This window comes from Coccidioides immitis, assembly GCF_000149335.2.
Source record: "Coccidioides immitis RS genomic scaffold supercont3.3, whole genome shotgun sequence".
Lineage (NCBI taxonomy): Eukaryota > Fungi > Ascomycota > Eurotiomycetes > Onygenales > Onygenaceae > Coccidioides > Coccidioides immitis.
This window is the reverse complement of record NW_004504308.1, coordinates 803,042-820,912: the sequence shown is the minus strand read 5'-3', so window position 1 is coordinate 820,912 and position 17,871 is coordinate 803,042. Positions and strand designations below refer to the sequence as shown.

The window sequence follows — 17,871 nt, the reverse complement described above, 5'->3', positions numbered from 1 at the left end:
GTTTCTTTTGTAGGAGCAGCAATAAGAGCATCATCAACATAGATTATTAGTAGCAGGCCAGACTCTTCATCTATGAATACACATGGATCTGTATTCTTTAGTGGCTTTAAACCAATCTCCATGAGAGCTTTTGTGAAGATCTCCTGCCAAAGATGTCCTGCTTGCTTCAGTCTGTACAGAGCTTGCTGGAGTCTGCAGACAAAGCCTTTTCTTTCTGTTCCAGTTGGAAGGCTCATGTAGATCTTATGGCACTTAAGTATGGCATGCAAGTAGGCTGTAACTATATCAACTTGTTCACAGTGCATATCTTCAACTGCTATTTTTATAAGCACAAGCTTGATAGCTGATTCAGTGACTACAGATGCAGCAGTCTTGTCAAAATCAAGGCCAGGGTGTTGGAAATTACCACATATAATCCATCTAGCACAGAAGGAGATAACATAGCTGTCAGCATTCACTTTCAAGTCAAAAATCCATTTGCCAGGTAGGATCTTAGCTGTAGGATCTATTGAATCTATCTCAACTAGCTCTCAAGTATTGGCAGCTTCTAGCTTCTCAATTTGTTTTTCCATAGCACTCTTCCATTCACTGGCATATTTGCTAGTTATAGCTTCTTTGTAGTTGTGTGGAACCTTAACTTTGTAAGCTAGCAGGTTGGCTGTGAGATAGGAAGTGTAATCTCCATATAGTCTTGGTGATTTGTCTTTAGTTGTACAGCTCAATACATGTCTTGCAGGCTGAGGGTTCAGCTTCATTGAAGCCATAGGTTCTGGTTCGCGTGTAGGCATGGATTCAGCACTCTGTCCTGGTTCTTCCAACACATCTCTGAACATCTTGTTGTGGATTTGGCCCTCAATCAAGTCATTGTCACTATCTCCATTATATGAAGGCTCTGGTGTTTCTTCAATAGTCTCATAGACAGGCTCTTGGAATCTCACCATGTGTTCAGATGCTGAAGAAGTCTTCTGAGGTGACAGCATTATTGTTTGAAGCCATGGGCCATGCATTTGCTCCTGCATCCAGAAAGGTATTGGGATCTCAGGGTTCTCAATCAGGTTAGCTTCTTGAGCACATGCCTCCATAGGCTCTTGTGTTGAAGCTGGTAGAAACCTAGTAACAGCTTGCTTCACCACCCCCATAGCTTCCTGCTTTGGGAAGCTTGGAATCACAAAGGATTCTGTAAATCTATTCTTCAGCTTAGGATCTTTCTTTTTCAGGAGGTCTGGAATGGCATCAACATCCTCATTGAACTTGACATCACATGTATGTATAATTTTGCCAGTCTCCAGAATCCAGATCTTATAAATATGTCCATTCTCACCTTCATATCCAACTAGGTGACCAAGTTGAGCCCTGGATTTCATTTTATATGCCTTATTGTAGTTCACTCTATCCTCTGGTGAAATATGTGTGTAGGCTATACATCCATAAGCTCATAGGTGCTGTAAATTTGGCTTCTTTTTCCAAAAGAGCTCATATGGCAATTCTCTGCCTCCAGCTGGAGAGATTCTATTCATAATATAGCAAGCAGTTTGCAAGACCAGATCCCAGACTTCTTGTGAAAGCTTTGCTTCTAAAATCATGACACAACTTATTTCTACTAAATAGCTGCTGATTTGTTCTGCTACACCATTTTGCTCAGATGTGTATGGAGTGGTCACTTTGCATTTGATTCCACAGGCCAGGGCAAATTTCTTCTTAAATAGTGAAAATTTGGTGCCTCCATTCATTCATACAGTATCCACATAGAAACCTAGTAGATTCCTGAGCCTCTTGACATGCTCCTGGAGGCTACATGAAGCTTCAGCTTTATTCTTGAGTAGTATAACCCATTTAAAACACATGCAGTCATCCACAATTATTAGAGCATATTTGAAGGCTTGAAAACTTATTGGCTTTATGGTTTGAAGGTCAATGTGGATCTTCTGCCCAGGGAATCATAGACCAGATCTGTGGTGTTCAAGATATCTGCCATTTTGACCTTCCTAGTGCACATGCTTTGCAATGGAAAGTATCTTGGCCTTCTATTTTGATTTCCTGGTCTTTTGCTGCTTTTTGTGTGGTAGAGAATGCGCAGTGTCCCAGCTGTCTATGGAGAAGCTCTGGCATGAGCTTCATAGTAGTGTACATCTGTTGAATGGCTTTCTCTTGCTGATGAAGTGGCTCTGTCTTGAGGATTGTAACACCATCACTTTTCTTAGCATATCCCACTAGTTTGTGGTCTCTTTGTGTTTGCAGCATGTGGTCTACTTCCATAAAGTAGAGATTCAACTTTTCAGTCAACTGGTTTGTGGAAAGCAAATTCGTGCCTAACTTTGGGTTATACCATGCACATATATGGATCTTGTTGACAATGCCATCCTGGATGATGCATCTAATGTGTACTATGCCACTACCCTTTATGGAAATGATTTCTCCATTTGAAGCCCTGTACCAATAGTCTGTAGTAGAATCAAAGCTAGTAAAGTAGGCTTTATTGCAACAAATTGAGTGGCTGCAGCATGTGTCAACAAGCCAGGTTTCCAGACCAACAGCTCTTTTGAATATGGATGCCACCAAGCCAGGTCTGAATGCCATGCCAGTGAAGCTATTTTCAAATCCCATTATGAGATGATTTTCTCCTGTATTATCCTTAGCATCTTCACTGGAATTTGATTGCTGAGATTTGAATTGGCTCTGGTTTTTCTGTTCAGAATTTGTGTGCTATCTTCCTTTGGGCCTTGGTCTCATTCATAAATGTGGCTTTGGCTTCCATTCTTGATATCTCTTGTCAGTAAAAAGATGAGGGCATTGTTGTATGGCATGACCTGGAGTCTCACAATATCTGCAGTTGTCACCTATTTTGCTAGATATTTTTTTGCATAAGAATTTGACATGATCATTCCATGAGACTCTCTTCTGTGGAGCATATTTCTGTACAATTTGCTTGTTGGGGGCAGTCTCTTTGGATTTGGTTTGTCCAGCCATATATATCCTGCTTGGAGCTTCCACATATTCCTTTGCCTCCTGCACAAGATTTCTCATATCCTCATATGTTATGTCACTTGAGTTTGTATTTCAAACTATTGATAGCACACTATCTGTGTAGTTCTCATTAATCACTCATACACCCTCAATTATCTTGTTAATTGCTAGAGAAGGATGTAATGAATGAGGAGCTTGCAATGCCCTCTGGTATCATTCAAGCAGTACATCAAGGTATTGTGTAACTGATTCATAGTCATGTTGACATGTGTAGAAATAATTCTCCACCACATGAATGCATGTATTTTTATCAGGCTTTAGGAAGAGCTGCTTTGTATAGAATATCATAAGAGCAGAGTCATTAATGTCACCTCCATAGTGCTTGCTGATCCAATCTTGAGCATTGTCTTCCATGCTTAAGCTGAGCCATGTAGTGAAGGATGTCATGGCACTTCACCATTTGATTCATATATCTTCAGAAGCCTCTGTAGACTCTGGCACTACTGCATCATATAGAATTCTCCAGTCATAGTGGTTTAGCTGCAACCTGACAATGTTTAACCAAGTATTCACATTTTTCTTGCCTTGTAGCATGGGGATTGACCAAATTGTTGTTCCAGTGATGTCTGTAACCATTTTGTCTGCTATATTGAAATTTCTTTCAATTCAGGGAGTTGTTTCTCTGAACTGATGGCCTGCAATGCTGCTCTGTAGAAAGCCAACCTGCTGTATGATGCCTGCTGACTGTAAATGTGCACCTGTGTTGGTGCTAGCATCCTTCATATGTCCTGCTGGACTCATATTTCTGGAGGTTGGATTGGGGATTGGAGCTGAGAAGCTCTCCAGGTCAATGTCCATCATTCTGTCAAGGGTTTTTTCTCTTTTGGCAACTCCAAAGGCTTCAAAGATTCCTAAAGAAGGGCTCAGAACCTCTCAGAAGGACCTACAAGGCTACTAACCATATGTGGAAGCTATAGGAACCACAGAACATGAACTCAATAGATGTGTGTGCCCTCACTCCTCTCATCCAAAGGATTGTGGGATGAGAAGTGAGACAAAAACTCTGCATCGGATCAAAGAAGATCCGAGCCGCTAAGCTGGAGACTAACTACATAGAGACTAGTGTCTCGACAACATGGGTATCTGAAACAGACATCATGAACCAGTCATTTTTGTACCCAAAAAAGGACCACTATATTACACTCAAAGGCCACAATTTACATAAGCTCTTTAAGCAACACTGTGATTTACTCCGTACTGCAAGTAGCTATCCACCACATCTAAGATTCTCGTATTTCGTCCTCTGTACTCTGTAGTCTATAGTCGCATCGTATAGTGAGAGTCTAACGCTGAGGGGGAAATATTGCTCCGTAATTTCAAGGGCTCATGTCAACAGTTCAAGAGTTCGTTTTCCTTTCCGTCCACAGGTCCGTGATCTTAAGAGGCATATTAATTTTAGGGTGGTTAGGGGAGTTGGGAAGTTAAAAGGTTGGGTGTGACTTGGCAAGCAGAACTCTTTGATAAGGTAGAGCACTGTGGACTAGTCAGTTAACTACTCAACAGCACAAAATGCCCAAATTCATCCATCAGTGATATGTATGTAACAGTGTAAACACGTTGACCATATTGCATTTAAGATGTGGTGTCCCTTGCAAGACCTCTTTTATCTAGAATTCGCAAATTCAAAGTCAATAGTATTATTAAGAAAGAGATGCAATGAATGTTTCTGGTTTGTACAAGCGCATAATGGGCACATTTCCCCACAGCCACAGGCCGTTTTCAAGCCAGGTCGACAGACAGAAGTAAGCCAAGTTGGTGCGCTAGCATCTAAGATTAATAGCTGTGATATATGTTAGCTTTGATTCTTATGTCGAAATAACTCGGAACCGACGTCTGAACCTACCATTCGCGAACAGAGAGAAGGAATCAGCGTTATTGAGAGCCAGTCTCGTAGACAGACGTCGAATGGATCGGTATCCATACGCGTGATCTTTGCAGAAAGGTTCATGTACACCTGGCGCGTGAGCAAACTCGTGGAGAACGGTGGTAGCCTGGTCCTGGCCGTGGCACCTGTTGGTGAGTGCTGGCAAGTTGTAGAAACTCGGGCAGTTGACGACAAGATTGTGAGATGGGAGAGTGTATGCGAGCACACCGGGCTCGCATCTGTTCCAGTGGTCTTCACAGGCGTAGCGAGTTGCTCCGTTGCGAGTAGAACCAGATTCCCGGGAAATAGCCTTCAAGCGAGCTGCAACGGATCGAACGGCTGTGCGATCGGTGGTGTGGAAGTATTCTTGAACTTTACGCGGGTTGCGATACGCAGCGCTAGCAGCAGTTCCAGCAAGATGCGCGGAGTTGCGAAGGGCCTTCATGAGAGCCTTGCGTTTTGCGCTGTTGCGGCAGACATGCACGTCGCTACGTCGATCAAGGGGCTGGATCGCCCTCGCAACGGTAGCAGCCATCTCTCCATCAATCTTGAGCTGGAGTGCATTGCTCTTGAAGACCATGGCTCCAGTAAGGGTGGTTTGGTTGGCTTCCGCATATGGAATTGCACCCTCAGACAAGATATCGAAGGCACCACCCACAGTCAAGTCAGAGGTTGAGGCAATGTCGAATTCTCTTTCAATGCTTTCACCCGGGCTGATAGGAACGAAGGCACTGATGGGAAGGTCGAAAGTCTGGATACGTCGCATGATTCCATCAAACTTGATCGGGTTGCCTAGAAAGGAGAAGCTATCAGATCTGTGCCTGGAAAGTCATCTCGGGCTATCAGTACCATCCTTAAAGATTCCAACCTTCTCAGTTGGACCATCATCAAAGAAGGTGTTGAACTTGAGCAGATTCAATGGACGATCAGCTTTGTTGGTGATCGTAGCCTTGACACGAGTGTTGCTGAGGCTGTCGAGTTTGATATCAAGACCGGAATTGTCTTCAGGTAAATCTAAGTGAGGGAGAGCACAAGAAAAAGCAGGAGTGGCTAAAGCCGCCAGGGCCGCCACCATCGAACACAACAACATGGCAAATAAAAGAATGGACAAGCCAAATGCAGGCGTTCAGAACGAGTGACGGCACAATTAAAAAGAAAAAAGAAGGAAAGGCTGGAGAGTTGTGTGGTCTGTAGAGAAGAAAGACAGTACAGATTCACAGCGGCAACAGAGCCTTATATGCTTCTTTCCACGGTCTCTATGAGCGTGGTTCTTCCATTGCAAAACAAACATACTGAACCCCTGATGAGGATCAAGCTTATTGCAGTGGGTTCAGGACATGGGCCAACATCGGACATGACCGCCAAGGATGTTTTTGTTTCCACCGATTACGATGAGGAGTTATTGCCTTTAGCTTTGTAACGTAGAGAACAGGAGGAATGATACCAGGAAGCAGCTTGTGCTATAGCTCACGGGATGTGCCTTTGCTTCTAGGGTCCAAGGCGCTCGCAATCCCGAGGAGCGTGGCGGAGGTCTTCTTGGGCACTCAGACGAACCACTTTCACCTTGGTACTTTCGGTATAGACAAAAGCGGTGCAATGGAAATCAACTTCAGCCAAAGCGCTGTGGTTATCCATGGAACTCGGTCAAAGGCCTGACAGCCTCCGAAATTTGCCAGAAATCCATTCAGGTGAAACAATGCCAACGATGGACTGGGTGGCCATACGAAATCGCGAAACAGCCAATGAGCAAAGTTCAAAGCCGACCCCGTTTCTGTAGAGACGTTTCAGTGTGAAGAGAATTCACGCCCTAGCAATCAAATCCACAGGATTGTAACGCAGCGGACTTGACCAAGTTTCAAGTCGCCCCAAACGTTAACCACCAGATGGAGTGTGCCCCCGATGAAACTCCTTGCGCTGAGGGATTCCGAGCTGGACCACTAATGTCCACAGTAGTCACCGATCCTCGAGAAATTCCGGGCTCATGGACAAATGTAGCAGGTAGAAAAGAGTTTCGAAGGTGGATGCGTCGTCGAGGTCTCGAGCGTTGGACGTCCAGAATTGCCGAACGCCACAGCTCATCCTTTGGCTAACTAACCTAGCTTTGCACAGGGGTCAATCCTCTCCACCGGCGCGCCGTGACTGCCAACCCGTTCTCGCCATTCTCGAATCCTGCCAAATCCTAGTCGGAGGGGGTTCTTGGAAGCTTGGTAAAACTACATTGATCGGGGGAATGCGCATGTTCCGGCTTACCACCTGGCACGAGCCCCCTGGGTGGACACCATCACTGAGCAAGGATCCAGAAGCTCTCCCTTCAGCGCATGCTTTCGAACTGGTTTAGAACGAACAGGGATATTCACGGAAGTTTCCTTCGAGAAGATGTGCCCAGTGGATACCACGCGCTTCTCAGCGGCCATAGCAGTCTTTGTATATGCAGGCATTCCTGGCATATCCGTGTCGCGATGTTAGGTAACGCATAAATCTCCGCGAGCCCACTGCGTCGTGATAAAGTTCCGCCGGGGAGTCAGCAAATTGGAAAATCCTTTCAGGGTGAAAGCCCAGCAGCGACGAGCTCAACGGCTGATTCCCGTCATAGCAACACGGGGATGCTGATGTATGTTCTCACAGTAAGGATTTGAATGTGCTTGTTGAAAATGGGCCTACACACCCTCCTTGTAGGAGGTCTGAATTGATCCTGCGCTAGGGGATTGAAACCCAATGTCCACACAGCGAAGTTCAAAAAGGTGAGAAGTCTTGTAAAAACTCCAAGTTAATCCAAGATGCTTGGAACGAAACAGACGTAACAGGAGAATTGTGGCCTAGCATATGCTATCTACATATGTAAATATGTACTACAGTGATGTTCTTTAGAATCTTTGTGTTTTGCTTCTGAATCGCGTCGTCAGCAATGGATGCAAAATCTGAGCTTCCCTTGCAACCGTATCCTCCAACAAGCATATCAAAGTTGGCCTTAAGTTATTCAAAGGGAAATTCGGAATCGCTAAATCGAGGCTCATATGCCATGAACTGCGACCTTGAAGATCAGACACTGAAATCCTCAGCGCAGGGCACGCGTCAAAATGTTTCCTGTGGTAATTCCCTCTCATCTCCTTTTTTCGCTCCCTGCCAACGTTCCTCATTGCGTTAGGGAGCCGAGAAGTGTATCCGGCACTGATCGTCCACGACCTGTATAACGGCACATCCTCCGTAGGTTCCCTTCTGCATCCGCGAAAGCAGAATTATGATGGCATCCAGCTCTTTGTGGAATAGAGCCGTCTGTCATCCCAATCGTCCAGCCCACTCGGCATCGGCAGTATCAGCACCACGGGATATAAGCGTGCCCCACACACGCCAAACTTGGTAACCAGCTAAACACACCGCAAATGTCTCTTTACATCCCTGGAGTCGCTAGGCGGCATGGAGCAAATTGGGGCGAGCCTGTGGTTGCGCCAATCATTGTGAGTTTGAAGGAACGGCACAATCATTGCTCCACCATAGCAGAAGCCTCACCGATACATACATTTGTGCAGCCTAGGAATAAACACTCAGGGTGTTGAGTCCGTGTGGTCAGACCGCGGATATTTCACAGGCTCGTTAGTGGTATAAATAGTGGGCATATGGATTGATTGGCTCATGTCAGCTCTAGTCAAAGAGCAATATGACCAAAAATCCAAATACCAAGACAATAAAAATCAATCTCAAACCCAGGCCTCGGAAAGGATGGCACCATTTATTATGTGGAAGGGAAAGCTCAATTTGTTGAAACCTTTGGCTATATCCGTGCTTCACGGATTCTTGGAATTCGCTCCAGTCCTATCCAGGAAACGGTTTCGGCAAGAGGCAAACTCGGCTTCTACCCGAGACCTCGGGTGGATATGCGAAATAATCACAACACGGGGGCTTATCATAGGCAACCAAGGGAGTCCAAACGACTTTGAACGCTCTCTCGGACAGTCCACGTGAATGGAATATAAAACAACCCAAAGAAACTGTGGTCTTGAAAAGATGTGATGGTACCGGCATCTGTGGTGGCATGGTCTTATAGGCAGGCATATATGCAAGTAATTCAAGTGGGTGCGGACATCAAGAAAGCAGATTCTTGCAAATTGTCGAGTGCTATCCTTCAAATGTCTGTGAATATCATGTTTACATCTTCTGTGCCCACAGAATAATCGCTGGGCAGCCGTTTTCTGGATATCTCCCCACAGTTGCCAAGAAGTTTCTGTCTAGCACTAGGGTGCTCCAAGGAGTGACGTTATGGCATATCTGTCAGTGAATTGCTTATTCCACAGGGATGTCAGACGGGTATCAGTTCTACTCCGTACAGTGCGAGGCTATACTCTGGTGAGTGCATGCATCACCAAGATTATTGGGCTGTTCTTTTGAGGTTCGTGGGTTCAGGCAGAAGCTCGTTGAAGATGATTCACCCCTTTTTATTTAGTGCTCACTAGCCAACCACGTGAGAAATGGAGCCCTAACTAGTAAGTAAGGATGGATGGCGTGCAACGTCCTGCATAAGCTCTCATGTTTGCTGAGGGGTTATAAGCATTTTGGAGAACTGATCCCGCTGTGTCTCTGGGGGTATATACAGTTCACCTCTTTCGAATAGTGTTCTATGACACATTGTTTGGATGCTGACTCCTGCCTAGTGAAACCCTGGTGATTCTGTCAGCTTCATAGGATCCACAGACACTCGGCAGACAGAGTCTCATTAGCAGCCTTGCCGGACTGGACTTTTGAGTGATCTGACTGTGACTTATACCTGTGATTGGATATTGCTGCACCCTTGAGGATGGTCTAGTTGCAGTTCTTGACAGCATTGAATATCTCGCCTGTCAGCGGTTCCCGCGAGTTCCGGTGTATACTATCTTGAACTAGGCAGCTAGGGTCAACTGAGCACCGTTACTTGCCAGCGCCATGGAGTCCTCGAGTCATTCGTCACAGGTTGCCGCGCAAGGGCAGGAGACTTCCAAGTCTCCGGCCGATGTTAAATACCCAGAAATGCCTCTACCACAAGTGACGGCAGGGAACTCAGATCGAGATCTACCTGCTAACATTCCGGCTCACTCCAAAGAGGAGACCCTCAATCCATTGACGGCACCGAAGAGAGACAAGCCAAGCCTACCCGCCAAAGAAGAGGAGAGAATGTTTCAAGCCTTAAAGGCTGTATTCGAGGATGCCGGAGAGGATACAGCCAGCTTCGATTTGAGGAATCTAATGGCATCTCTTGAGTTGGTGGATAAAGAATCCGCCTATGGACCTCCAAATGCGCGCATACTAGAGGCCGTCAAGTCCAAGCTGTATCAACTGTGGGAAACTAATTCTGGCTATATGGCTCGTGTTACCGAAGTGTTGGCAAATGGAAGCCGAGATCGTAAGTATCTCGTTTATATCTCGGTAAAGTGGAAGTTGATTTTCTGATTTTATTTGATTAGCGAAATGGCGACTACCTTACGGTACAAGTGGCATCTTGGACTTCTACCTTCGAGTCATCTCAACGCAGGGTGTTGATGACGATATTCTACTCCATGCCTTAAGATTGATTGGGAATTCATGTGCTGATACAGGTAGTTGGCTTGTCCTCCCTTGACGTGATCTATATTGATCGTTGAATAGATGAAAACCGGCAGCAAGTGGTGGACAGGAATTATACTCTGTCAATAATGATGCTGTTTGATAACCCGGCACTTGTCCATGTAGCCATTCCTGTTATTTACAATATTTGCGTTGACTTTGGTAAAGTGACCGGCTTACTTGTCATATTCATCCACTAATTTTGGAGCAGAACCCGCTCAAGCCCAAATAGCGATGGATGGGATATGTAATCCCCTCCTAAAATTGCTTGCGAGTGGGTCAATTCAAGGGAACGCGTTGCTGAGCTATACTTATGAACTTGTTGAAATAGCAAGTGGACAAGGTATGATCTGACATTTGTTGAAGAGTGCAATACTTGAGCTGATTTCCAAGCAGGACAGTTTCTAGATTCAGTACCGGATGATTCTCTTTTGTTAATTATTACACTGGCTACAGCCTCCGATATATCCCTGCCTCATTTCACATCCATTACGAATTCTCTTGCGGCATATTTACAGACCGATCGATTTCAACGAGTATGCATATTGCAAGGACAAGTTGAGAACGTGCTCTCGATTCTATCGCAGTCGTACGAAATGGAAGATGAAGAAATGTCTTCGGACGACGAACAAGCTCTATCTTCTAGCCGTTTGAAACTTAATCATGCGCTTTCGGACCTCTCTGGATTAGAGATATACCCTACAGCATATCCCCTCGGCTCTGCACTTACTGGGACCCTGATATCTTGGCTTAAATCGTCGAATGACCATTTACAGATCTGTGCCTGCGTTATGCTTGGAAATCTCGCACGGGAGGATGCAATTTGTGAATCGATGGTCCAAAAGCTGCAAGTCCATCTACCGTTAATAGCGATTCTAGAGAGTGATGCCAGGAGCCCAGTGCTTCATTCAGTGTTGGGATTTTTGAAGAATCTTACCATTGCAGGCAACAACAGAGAATACCTTGGTGAGGCTGGTATTATTGAAAGACTATCCAGGCTATGGGCGGTTGAGACAGCTCCTCAAATACAATTTATGGCAGCCAGTCTAACGAGACAAGTCATACTCTCCTCAGTTTCTAATATATCTCGACTGCTTGACCCCCTGTCCTCGGACCCCAATTCACCAGCAAATGTGCGCACGTACCTTTCTCTCATGCTCTCTCTTTTCTTCAAAACTGATTCTTCGCCTACCCGGACCGAAATTGGTCGAACTGTAGCTTCAATTTGTCGTGTTCTACTACGATTTAACCCGGAACCAGAGAGAATAAATACGACAGAGGCTCTTGTCAAACGCCTGTTCGGCCTCCATAAAGATGTCGCCCGGCCAATCGGGGCAATGATAACTCAAACTGACTGGCCAGTTGTTCGTAGCGAGGGCTGGTTTGCTCTCGCGTTGATGGCTTCGAACAAAGAAGGCAGTGAGGCGGTGGGTGATTGCTTGCAGAGCATGAGCGTCACAGATATCCTCTGCGATATGGTGCGAAAGAGAATACCTGAGCCCTCGGAGAGCGAATCTACTCAAGAAAAGACCAACCGAGCTAGACTAGCAAAGGATAGGGATAATGCTTTGATCCTGCTACATGGTTTACTACAGCATCCTGTAAGTTTGGCATGCAATTCATATATCCCGGCGTGCTAACATTCTATGTGTAGCCTCCAACTTTAACATCAGCTCGGAGGGAAATATTTGAACAGCTGATGGCTGAAATCGGCCAGCCTAAGGCCTAATGAGATTCACCTTCCCCCACATATCGTGATGAAGTATTTACGAAGTTCTCCAGTGACGTTGAGTCTTGCATTTAGTTGCTAGATCCTAGCGTGTTATCAGCCGGCGAAATGACGAATTATGGTTCGGGAATGTCCCAGAGTAATCGTTGCCTCTCCACATCAGCCATGACAAAAAAATTAGTGTCATCAGAAGCTACTCCATAGTAGATGTAACAGATTTATTTAGATCTATTCTTTGGGGATGATTTCTTCTCAGGTCTAATTTGCAAAACTATATACATGTATTGAACGCTTAGACGGAACTCCACAATGGCGCCTGAAGCCGTGAAGACGACCTCAATGCTATCCCCCGGGGCCGGGGGGGTATATCTTGACAAACTAGAGATCGATGTCGCAGGTGAAAACGCGCGTAAACCTATCAGCACACCTCTTGTTGACTCGTCTTCTTCTGTTTCAGTCGCTTCTCCGTCTTCATAAACTCTCTAAAGCCCACTGGAATCCCCTCAAACAGATCCTCCGCCTCCGTTGACAATGGATCGCCAACCCAATTACCCTCACTCCCCCCTCCATCATCGTCCATACTCATACTCGCGCTCTCAACCTCACGGCGCGGCTTATGCCTCACATCTCCTCCCGCCTCAATCATCACTTTTGCACGGTTTTTCGCCTCGCGTACCCGCGCCGCCCATTCTTCAATGTCGTCTCGGTAATCGTCCCAGACACAGTGTACGCATCCGCTCATACAGCAATTATCTGGCTCTGAGGGGCGCGGGGGGATCGGGACGCCGTTGATTGTTTGCCAGGTTGAGTCTGGTGGAGTGGTTGGATTGTAACGCGATGTGTAGCCTGGACCTGCGAGGCGGGTCCCGAAAACTATGCTCATCTTTTCGGCGGGTGTAGGTTCGCGAGTGTCGGAAGATGCCTGGGCGGCGGGGGCTGGTGGTGTGGAAGGGTCATGTCGAGCGGGATTGGCAACACGGGTTGGGTGAGAAAGGATGTCAGAGTAGTAGCCTTTCAGAGGATAGGCCTGTGATACTTGGGATCCTTGACTGAGAGTTTTATGCGCTCTTATTTGAAATTGAAAAGTAGGTTTTGGTGGTGGTTGAGGGTAAACGTTTTGAGCGCGTGAGATAGGCCTATTGTCTGGGCCCTGTATCCGGCGGAGGCAGTGTACGCATAAGGTATTCTTCAAATAGAGTCGTCTTGAAGTGAAGGCCAAGCCCTCCATTCTTACCGGTGACTGACAGCAATCCACGATCGAATTTGCTGCCGAAGTGCCGCCGTGTTCTACGATGACGATGTTCGCTGGAACGATGGTGCAAACATTGCAAACAGCGGGTCGCGTTTGTTGTGCCGTCAAAACAGCCCGCGATCCCAGAGCTGCTCTGGCCAAAGACGGTTTGCAATTGCTACTCTACTCTGCCCGTATATTGAATCACTGTCTTATCTGATAAAAAGCAAGGACTTGAAAAGCGTCTATATGTTCTAACGCGCCTCACGTATGATTCCCCTACCCGCCAAACGGCGCAAATCGAACTCCTCTTCGGCAATCCCCGTCGAATCGACAAATGTCGAGCACGCATCTCTCAATAACAATGGAAAACTGGAGCCTGCAAGCGGCGCATCGTTTCGGTCGGCAACAAAAGCAAGTCTTGCGCGGTCGCAGGCAGAGCTTCTTCCTAGAGTATTAGGCTGGTCGGCGGCAGAAAGAACACAACGGTCAGAGAGCCGGGGACGTGAGCTGCATGATGCTCAGGGAACTAAGGAGGACATGTCCCGTAAAGCTCCATGGGCCCTACCGAACCAAATTTCTTCGAAGCGGGAATCTAATTCTAAACTTCCGGTGCCGAGTTCCCGCAAAGCAGAAGCGGCAGAACCCAATCTAGAGAATGGAACTGTTCGCAGGTCTGCTAGGAGAGCTCTATTTACCTCACAGCGCACGTCTATTACAGCCGAGGTATCAGTGGCTGGTCTACCAGACGAATTTGAGCCTGGAGAACAGGGTTCTGGGAGTTTATTCGGATCGCAAAACGCTGGTGATGGGGAGAGCGAACCGGAGCTACCCCCAACTCCAACGCAGCTGGGTCTGCAGAAACTTTCTGTTCGTTCGAGAAGCTTTATGAGCAGTAGCCCAAGTCTTCTGGTTGACCGGCAAAAGGGACGGACTTCGGGAAGACGCTACGAGCCGAGCCCACTTAAACCGCGCGATGAGCAGGTCGGGGAATTGGAAGATTTGGGTGCAGACCTATCAACAAACGTTTCACAGCTAGAAGAAGAGCTGCCGGCCGCAGTGCGTGAAAAAAAGAGGCTTCGTGACGAGCTTACTGCACAGTTGGAGAAGTTGAAAGAAGACGTCGCGACTCTTGAGGATTGTGGCCGTCGCTTTGAGCAGCCGGATACAAACGAGTCACTGGACAAAGAATATCTAAGCCGTTTACTGTAAGTTTTAGCTGATGTTTCCTGGGTTTCTGCTTGTTCCACCTGACCTGCGCTACAGATCTCTGCTTACGACTGACAATCCTTCCTGTGCTCCGCCTCCAAAGCCAAAACGATTACCACCAATATCCTCCATGCTTTCATATCTTCTTCCATTTTCTGTTCCTCAGCATATCCCCAAGTTGGAACTGCAGCGTCCAGTTACACCACCTCCAGAAAATCCATTTGCGCTCGAGCAGCTTTCTGATCCTTTGCCGTATCTTACACTCTTCGCACCCCTCACTCTATCTACACATACGACAACAACTTCTTCGTCCTGGAAAACATTGGGATCCTCATCACGTCTGATACAAAAGCATGAATTTGTCCTTTCTCCTCCCCGTGGATTCCCTCAGTCTATATACAAGATTCCGATCACCCTTGAAACAGATCCGGAGCTACAAAGAATCCTATCCATCACCATTCCCGATTCCTCAGAAGCATCTGATGTTGCAAACATTCCATCTCAACTACACCGATGGATGCACACCCGACTTTCGAACCAACTCTTAAAACTCGACATATCCGGATTGTCGTGGGGCGTTTGTCGCTACTGGGAAGCATGCATCTCGCGCGCAAAAATATGGACATTGTTGGAGAAGCTCCAGTCCAACGTCACCAAAGGCACTCGCCTCAAAGATACTAGCTCTCGCGAAGATTCCGAGCCCGAGAAGAACCCTCGCGCGCTAGTTCCTCACCTTGATCGATCTTCATCCCTTTTCTCAGGCCCTCGCGGGACTGGCAGTTATCAGATCATGGTGTCCTGTCCCATCGAGATTGATCTCTGGACCAGTGAACCGTTCCTACAACCTGATATTTGCATTTCTACTTCGACTTCCCCACGCTCTAGCGGAGGCGCCGAGACCAAAATTGAAATTGAGGCGCGACGGGTGTTTTGGACTATACTAAAGCATCGTAGTGCCGATGTTGAGATTGATTGTGGCATAATTGTAGGCGCTGTGGAGGCTGTCGTCAGGGTGCTGTATGGGGAAGAGTGATGATGGTCTACTAAAGATATGGGAAGCAGGGCAACATAGAAGAATGAGACGATGAAACCTGCTCTATATAAACGTACTTGTCATTTTGGTTGATAGGATATCCGCCCTGTACTTTGTAAGTATCGTTGGCCTTACGCAGTTGCTATGATATATGCATACTTAGAAAATGTTTGTGTTTGGCTTCTCCCTTGAAGACGGCAAATATCAACGGGACCCCCAACACATACCACTACGTGGGTTTGTTCAATGGAAAACAGCACATGCCGCCCAGAGACGATTTAAGAGGTTGGATGAGATAAATGTCCAAAAAAAAAAAAAGAAAAAGAAAAAAAAAGAAAAAAAAAAAAAAAATTCATACCAAAACTATTGCCAGCTGAATGTTATGGGCTAGACGTCATATCATTTCATTTGTAATTCTAGCTGGGAGATCACAGTGAGCAAGGGAAACTTTGCATAAAAGGATATCCCAGCCAAAAGTGCTCCGAGATAATTCAGGATGTACGTTTTCGTATTTCTCTCCCATTGCATTTAATTTAAAAAACACCCAGGGAGTAAGTACACCTCAAAGCCATCAAGGACCAACCCCATTGATTCCCATCGGACGACCATATTATCATAGCAACGTAAAAGAGAAAAGGGCGAGGAGGGGTAAGAACATTCGGGGATTGCGAGACAAAAGGAACCACGAAGCAAACTACAGCAGGCTTTTCTTTAAGTTTATAGTTTTATTTCTTAGCCGCTGCGGCCTCCTCAGCCTTTGCCTTTGCCCTCTTCTCTCTAACACCAGCATAGCGGGCCTCGCTGCGAGCATCTCTCAGTCTGCGGTAAGCAGCCTTCTCTCCCTCTGGCATATCGGCCTTGGAGATTTCAGTGACAGCCTGGGCGCGGGTGATGTTGGTGACTGGAAGCAAGGAGCCGACGTTCTTGACGAGGTTCTTGCCCTCGAGGGCAGCCTTGACATCTTCGGGGGAGGAGTCGAGTTTCTTGAACTGACCGCTCTTGCGGGGGAAGAGGATCAAGCGGGCCTTGTATTCCTTCAAGCGGGCGACGTTGGCGGAAAGGGATTCTGAGCAGGCATTGACACGGCGGTGGTCGACGGCAATACCGATGGTTGGGGCGAGTTTGCGGGGGATACCGGCTTCCTGTAAATCACGGTAACATGGACCAGTAAGCGAAATGCTAATACTATAAACGGTCTTCGCGCAGCAGGTAACAGGTGCCTCGGACGCGTCGAAGCCCTTTTGGAGACAATAGGAGTACCTTCAACTCTTGAATCGTGAAACCACGTCCAACTCTGACCCGGCTGTTGTATTTAATGGTTGGGCATCTGACAACTGGGCGAAGCTTGTCAACAGGACGGGGAGCAACGGCGGCAGCCTTAGCAAGACGAGCTTCCCGACGGCGGTGTTTCCGGCCAGGCTATAAAACGCGAGCAAAAATCAGCCACATCCACCTTCCAGGTAAAATATACACCGCAATGATTCCTTTCCATTGTCTCCGCGTTTCCTTTCCCTCGAAGGAAAAAAGGAAGGGAAAAAAGCATGAGCAAATTTCGTACCTGATCGAAGTGCACTCGGACACGACGCTGCCAGTCCTTGTGGAAGTCTAAAACGCAGGAAACCAGTCAGAACAAAAAAAACTCGCCCAGAGTGATTCGCACATCGTCTTGCACGGCGATCGACCGAGAGGAATACTCACGATTCCTAGGGATTTGCTGGTTGTGCTTGATCGCCTATAAGATCCAAGAAAGTCGCATGTTAGCGTCCATCCAAAGCGGCGCAACGCGAAACAGAGGACTTTAATTCCCCGTAAAGCGTAGCGGCGGGGGAGAGCAGCATCAAGCATACCATTGTGACGGCCGGTGATCAAGTTGTCGAAACCCGGAATGGTGTTGCTGGTCGTTCGTCGACGTCGTTCGAGGATTGCTTGGGTTTATTTGGGGTGGGAACTTTTTTGGTGTGGTCTGCCTCTCGGAGCCGCCAGCCTCGCTTAGCCCACGCTAGCCCTATGTCTTACCTAATTGGTTACCACAACATCTCTGACGACGGCGAAAATTTTCAAAAATTCACCAAACGCACTGCTGGACAACGGAGGAGGAGCTGGCCATTGTGGGTTCATATTCTCGTCTGATTAGGATCCTACACTACTCTACCTAAGCCAGACCACGCGTTACAAGCCAAAAAAAAAAAAAAGCTAGCAATACCTTGGCC

The 17,871-nt window shown here is 46.8% G+C and overlaps 7 protein-coding genes across 7 annotated transcripts; 4 read left to right on the top strand and 3 right to left on the bottom strand.

Annotated features, from left to right (window-relative positions):
* Window positions 1–4,643: 4,643 nt before the first annotated feature.
* CIMG_08613 (metalloproteinase 7) lies at window positions 4,644–6,231 on the bottom strand. Its single transcript, XM_001241449.2, has 3 exons — window positions 5,738–6,231; window positions 4,868–5,680; window positions 4,644–4,804 (listed from the first exon to the last, which is right to left on the bottom strand). Exons 1-3 carry the CDS (start codon window positions 5,976–5,978, stop codon window positions 4,785–4,787), a joined length of 1,074 nt encoding a protein of 357 aa, XP_001241450.2. The 5' UTR covers window positions 5,979–6,231; the 3' UTR covers window positions 4,644–4,784.
* An 11-nt stretch (window positions 6,232–6,242) lies between these two features.
* Window positions 6,243–7,226, top strand: CIMG_08614 (uncharacterized protein; the record flags this gene model as incomplete). The annotated part of the gene is made up of 4 exons (XM_001241450.1): window positions 6,243–6,304; window positions 6,381–6,576; window positions 6,772–6,886; window positions 6,988–7,226. The coding sequence occupies 4 exons, from the start codon at window positions 6,243–6,245 to the stop codon at window positions 7,224–7,226; spliced, it is 612 nt and encodes a 203-aa protein (XP_001241451.1).
* Window positions 7,227–7,793: 567 nt separating this feature from the next.
* Window positions 7,794–8,155, top strand: CIMG_12198 (uncharacterized protein; the record flags this gene model as incomplete). The annotated part of the gene is made up of 2 exons (XM_001241451.2): window positions 7,794–7,977; window positions 8,034–8,155. The coding sequence occupies 2 exons, from the start codon at window positions 7,794–7,796 to the stop codon at window positions 8,153–8,155; spliced, it is 306 nt and encodes a 101-aa protein (XP_001241452.2).
* Window positions 8,156–9,429: 1,274 nt separating this feature from the next.
* On the top strand, window positions 9,430–12,328 carry CIMG_08616 (GTP binding protein). The gene is made up of 7 exons (XM_001241452.2): window positions 9,430–9,466; window positions 9,535–10,259; window positions 10,321–10,452; window positions 10,502–10,621; window positions 10,671–10,802; window positions 10,856–12,060; window positions 12,114–12,328. The coding sequence occupies exons 2-7, from the start codon at window positions 9,803–9,805 to the stop codon at window positions 12,186–12,188; spliced, it is 2,121 nt and encodes a 706-aa protein (XP_001241453.1). The 5' UTR covers window positions 9,430–9,466; window positions 9,535–9,802; the 3' UTR covers window positions 12,189–12,328.
* A 91-nt stretch (window positions 12,329–12,419) lies between these two features.
* CIMG_08617 (uncharacterized protein) lies at window positions 12,420–13,442 on the bottom strand. The gene has a single exon (XM_001241453.2). The coding sequence runs from the start codon at window positions 13,414–13,416 to the stop codon at window positions 12,607–12,609; it is 810 nt and encodes a 269-aa protein (XP_001241454.1). The 5' UTR covers window positions 13,417–13,442; the 3' UTR covers window positions 12,420–12,606.
* Window positions 13,443–13,617: 175 nt separating this feature from the next.
* CIMG_08618 (uncharacterized protein) lies at window positions 13,618–15,795 on the top strand. Its single transcript, XM_001241454.2, has 2 exons — window positions 13,618–14,627; window positions 14,686–15,795. Exons 1-2 carry the CDS (start codon window positions 13,690–13,692, stop codon window positions 15,659–15,661), a joined length of 1,914 nt encoding a protein of 637 aa, XP_001241455.1. The 5' UTR covers window positions 13,618–13,689; the 3' UTR covers window positions 15,662–15,795.
* A 200-nt stretch (window positions 15,796–15,995) lies between these two features.
* On the bottom strand, window positions 15,996–17,584 carry CIMG_08619 (60S ribosomal protein L13). The gene is made up of 5 exons (XM_001241455.2): window positions 17,509–17,584; window positions 17,360–17,393; window positions 17,220–17,266; window positions 16,922–17,080; window positions 15,996–16,803 (listed from the first exon to the last, which is right to left on the bottom strand). Exons 1-5 carry the CDS (start codon window positions 17,509–17,511, stop codon window positions 16,387–16,389), a joined length of 660 nt encoding a protein of 219 aa, XP_001241456.1. The 5' UTR covers window positions 17,512–17,584; the 3' UTR covers window positions 15,996–16,386.
* Window positions 17,585–17,871: the final 287 nt, after the last annotated feature.